Here is a 4,530-nt window from a genome sequence, read left to right on the forward strand (position 1 = left end):
CATATATTATATATACATTCTTTTGCCAAGTAGGACTCGGATTTCACAGTGGCAACTATGGGCAGATGCCAGAGTATGTTGCCCTTTTTAATTGCTGCATGAAGCTCTATCCAGCTAGCCTTTCACGTTGACACAGGGCTATACATTATTGTATGCATGTGGGAACTCTGTGGACCATCTTTGCAGCAAGGTGTGATAGGCTGTAGCTGGCGGCACAATAAATAACTACCTTAGCCAGCAAATTGAATGCGTGGGCTCTAGCGTGCCAATCTATAAGATCAAACTCATTTCACTTTAATTTTGGCCAAACAAGGCTGTTAAGCGAATACAAACAATTGTATGAGCCTTGCAAGATTGACCGATATCCATAGCACGCACTGCCCTACTTACTCTCCGTTCCGTGGAAATTTTCTTATTCGACCCCTGACAAAGACTGCATCTTCTGCTACAGTTTCAGAGCAGACGGAGGACACGCTGTTCGATGAGATTCATCGAGCCAATGTCATCTGCATCGTCTATGCAGTGGATTTCATGGAATCGATAGAAAAGGTGAGAATGTTTGATACTGCGCGAGTAATTCTGAGTGACATCCGATCGTGGTTTTCTTCTGGTTTCAGTTTCGCTTCGTTTAGTTCTTTTTTTTTTCATTTTAGCGAATTTCATCCATGACCAGTATTTGCTGGAAACACACCTCTTATTTCTTTCTGTTAGTTGTGTGGTTTTTTTTCCTTCATTTTAGGGAAATTTCATACCAGTATTCAGGGAAAAGCACCTCTTATTTCTTTCCGTTAGCTGCGTTCTTCTTTTTCTTCATTTTAGGGAAATTTCATACCAGTACTCGGGGGGGGGGAAATGCACTTCATATTTTTTGTCCGTTAGTCATATGGTTGTCATAGCGACCGCGCGAATTCTCGTCTGCAGATAACGAGCTACTGGCTTCCGACGATCAGGCAGTGCTTGGGCGACGACCACAAGACGCCCGTGATCCTCGTGGGAAACAAGTCGGACGTTCACGAGAACACTTCCATGGAGCAGCTACTGCCTGTGATGAATCAGTACCAGGAGGTGGAGACGTGCATAGAGGTGACAGAATCACAGGGGAGCGTGTAGCCTCGCGGACACGCTTACACTCCCATTGTCGCACACGTGCCTACTACGAGCCTATGCACACGATCCTATACTGGCAGTGTTGGAAATAGTAGCCTGTTCTATCCTCCAGTCCAGGTCTAGTTAAATTTGGAGCAGGACTTGTTCTTTTTTGTGGATTTTGTTATAAGGTTATGTAGTAGAAATCAAAATTCTGGAAATCGGGAACTTGGTTGGGTTTTCAGACTCATTTCCAAACCACATGTATCTTAGTGGACATATCTAAGCACTCATGTGTCGCTAGTATGGATTTATTACATATCTTAATTATTTTATATTAGTTATAAGTAATATAAATTATATATCATATTTTTTTTATATTACTAAAAGTGTTTTCATCGAAACTTTGCTAACTTATTCGTCGCAGCGTCTGCCTCGCGCTGTTCTGAACGTATGCCGTCGTTCCAGTGTTCCGCGAAGAACCTAAAGAACATCTCGGAGGTGTTCTACTACGCTCAGAAAGCGGTGCTTCATCCGACGGCTCCCCTGTACGTTCCGGAGGAGAAAGAGTTAACAGCCGCCTGCAAGCGTGCTCTCACGCGCATCTTCAAGGTGGGTGCGTCTCGGCGGTCGTTGTCTTGTTTGTGGCGAGGCTGTATGTAAAACCAGAACGCGTGGAAAGCGTGGTGGTACAAGCTGCAGTCACACCAGTAAGGGTTAATCAGGGGATATGCCAAAAGTGTCCCTTATACACAGGTGTCTGAAATGTAGGGGTGGTTTCACTGTGTATTGTCTACTCAATAATTGAAAGTGTCCTTTATAGACAGGTGTCCGTTCAGTAGACGTCTCTGATATATAACAGCCTAATTGACTTTAGCTGCGAAGTTTGGTTTAAAGGAACACATTTATACTTTACATTCATGCCCTAACCCTCCCCTCTGTAATCATAAACTGTATAGAACCGTTCACTTGTTTCCGCAGATCTGCGACGACGACAACGACGGCCGGCTGAGCGACGGAGAGGTGAACGCGTTCCAGCGACGATGCTTCAACGCGCCGCTGCCGCCGCAGGCGCTCGAGGATGTCAAGGAGGTCGTGCGCAAGAACACGAGCGACGGGGTCGTCAACGACGGACTCACGCTCAAAGGTGCGTCGTCGCGGGCGACGGGAGGCGGGGCGGGGAGCGTCGGTCATGTTGGTGTGTTGTCACGGCAATGGGAGGCGGGCGGGGAGTGTCGGCCTCATTCGAGGGTGCGTTGCCGTGGTGACGGGAGACTGGTGGATGTCATTCGCTGCTCTAAGAAGAGTGTTGTCATGGCAATGGGAGAGAGGCAGATACAATCTGCTGGTCTAAGAATTGGGTTGCTGTGAAAACTGTCCCCTGCTCTGAGAAGTGGGTTTTCACTGACAATGCTCGTTAACGATTGCAGTTTTTTTTATGCGATGCCTGCACATTGAAACAAACGAATACAGTCGTTCGTGGCATCTGCACGTCGCGCGAATTTTACCTGCCGCATAAGTGAGATGTTCCGTGCATGTCGGTTCGTCGTTCTTCCACGCGCGTCTTGTTTTTTCGTCGCCAGGTTTTCTATTTCTACACACACTGTTCATCCAGAGAGGGCGCCACGAGACGACGTGGACCGTGCTGAGAAAGTTCGGCTACAACGACAACCTGGAGCTCTCCAAGGATTACCTGTTTCCAGCGTACGTGTCAGGAAGCAGGCGGGCGCGCGACCTTGGGGGGCCGCGAAGGTCGTCGACCGACGGCGCCGTCTGGTGCCGACGGCAGAGATGGAAACGCGTCGCTCGGATGTATCGCGATTTTTGGCGAATTCTCGAATCAAAGACCGGTGGTAACGGCTGGAGGGGTTAACACGACAATACACAAAGAGGATCATGCAAGGGAAAACATAACGAAAGGGGAAATGAGATAGAGGAGGGTTACTTGTTTCCGACACACGTGTCATGAGGCACGTGTGACCTTTGACCTCGCAGACCGCGGCGTGTTGAAAGGTCGCTAACAGACAGCGCGCTCTGGTGCCAATGAGGAGGTACGAAACGTATCGTGAAGCACGTTTTGATTCCCATCTTATTGGCGCTATTATTGTGTATCGAGCCTTTCATCGCGGAAGAAGATCGAATCGCGTCGCGCGGGCACATCGCGATTCTAATCTTCTCGGCGTTGTCATCGTTGAAAGAGTACTCTGTCGCCGACGGAGATCGAAATGCATCGCGAGGGGCGACCGCGGCGCGTCGCGATTTTCATCTCCCGTCGCCGGCGGTCATCGTGCCGCGGGGAGTAGATTCTCCCTCCGTACGGAGAGGGTACGATTGATATATTCTCGTAAAAATTGGTATATTCTGAGAGCATTTGAGCAGTAATTTTGATGTCTAGAATGCAAGATGGAATTTAAGTCATCCTACAGTGAAATTCACCTCCCTGCCTATAGGCCTGCGGCAACTGTACACGGGCTATAGTAGGCGTACTAGAGCTACTGCAGACCTAGGCCGAATAATTCTGTCCCAGATGACATTTTATATTTTGGATGCGTTATACTGGGACAGAACGGGGTGCATTGAAATTTCGTTAGATCGCCTGCAAAAGGACGCTGACGAGAGATGCCTGCAGCTTCCGCAACTCATGGGCAACTCATGTCGAGCGACTGACGTACGCGTATATACATCAAGCTGTGGTAACACGTCATACGTCATGTCGTCGTTCCCAAAAATGAACACGGATGGTTAATTTAGGACTCGTCGATTACGCAATTAAGGCGCAATATCGGGGATTCCCGGCGTGTCGCGGATTAACTTTGAAGGTGCGTCGGACCTGACGCGCGTTGTGGGCCTGGTGAGAGCTGTGCGGGTATTGATTGTTGTTTGTTTGTCGTCTGCGTGGCGTTGTTGTGGGCCTGGGGAGAACACTGTGTGTATTATTTGTTGTTAATCGTTTGTCGTCTGCTGCGTGGCGTTGTTACAGGTTGAGGAGACCCCTGTGTGTATTGTTCATTGTTAATTATTTTTAAGTATCGTTTGTCGTCTGCTGCGTGGCATTGTTACAGGTTGAGCAGAACACTGTGTGTATTATTTGTTGTTAATTATCGTTTGTCGTCTGCTGCGTGGCATTGTTACAGGTTGAGCAGAACACTGTGTGTATTATTTGTTGTTAATTATCGTTTGTCTTCTGCTGCGTGGCATTGTTACAGGTTGAGCAGAACACTGTGTGTATTATTTGTTGTTAATTATCGTTTGTCTTCTGCTGCGTGGCATTGTTACAGGTTGAGCAGAACACTGTGTGTATTATTTGTTGTTAATTATCGTTTGTCTTCTGCTGCGTGGCATTGTTACAGGTTGAGGAGAACCCTGCGTGTATTGTTCGTTGATTATTTTTAATTATCATTTGTCGTCTGCTGCGTGGCATTGTTACAGGTTGAGGAGAACCCT

General features: G+C 47.7%; 1 protein-coding gene across 1 annotated transcript in view; it reads left to right on the forward strand.

Moving 5' to 3' along the window:
* The window catches only part of LOC106816735 (mitochondrial Rho GTPase 1-like), a gene marked incomplete at its 3' end in the record, with an annotated part of 24,048 nt that overhangs the window by 6,952 nt on the left and 12,566 nt on the right, over positions 1-4,530 (forward strand). Inside the window, exons 5-9 of the mRNA XM_014821352.1 lie at positions 452-549; positions 922-1,083; positions 1,555-1,698; positions 2,068-2,233; positions 2,670-2,862. Coding sequence (XP_014676838.1) covers positions 452-549; positions 922-1,083; positions 1,555-1,698; positions 2,068-2,233; positions 2,670-2,862 — 763 coding nt within the window. The remainder of the gene's footprint in view (positions 1-451; positions 550-921; positions 1,084-1,554; positions 1,699-2,067; positions 2,234-2,669; positions 2,863-4,530) is intronic.

This window comes from Priapulus caudatus, unplaced genomic scaffold, assembly GCF_000485595.1.
Source record: "Priapulus caudatus unplaced genomic scaffold, Priapulus_caudatus-5.0.1 Scaffold1470, whole genome shotgun sequence".
Taxonomy (NCBI): Eukaryota; Metazoa; Priapulida; class Priapulimorpha; order Priapulimorphida; family Priapulidae; genus Priapulus; species Priapulus caudatus.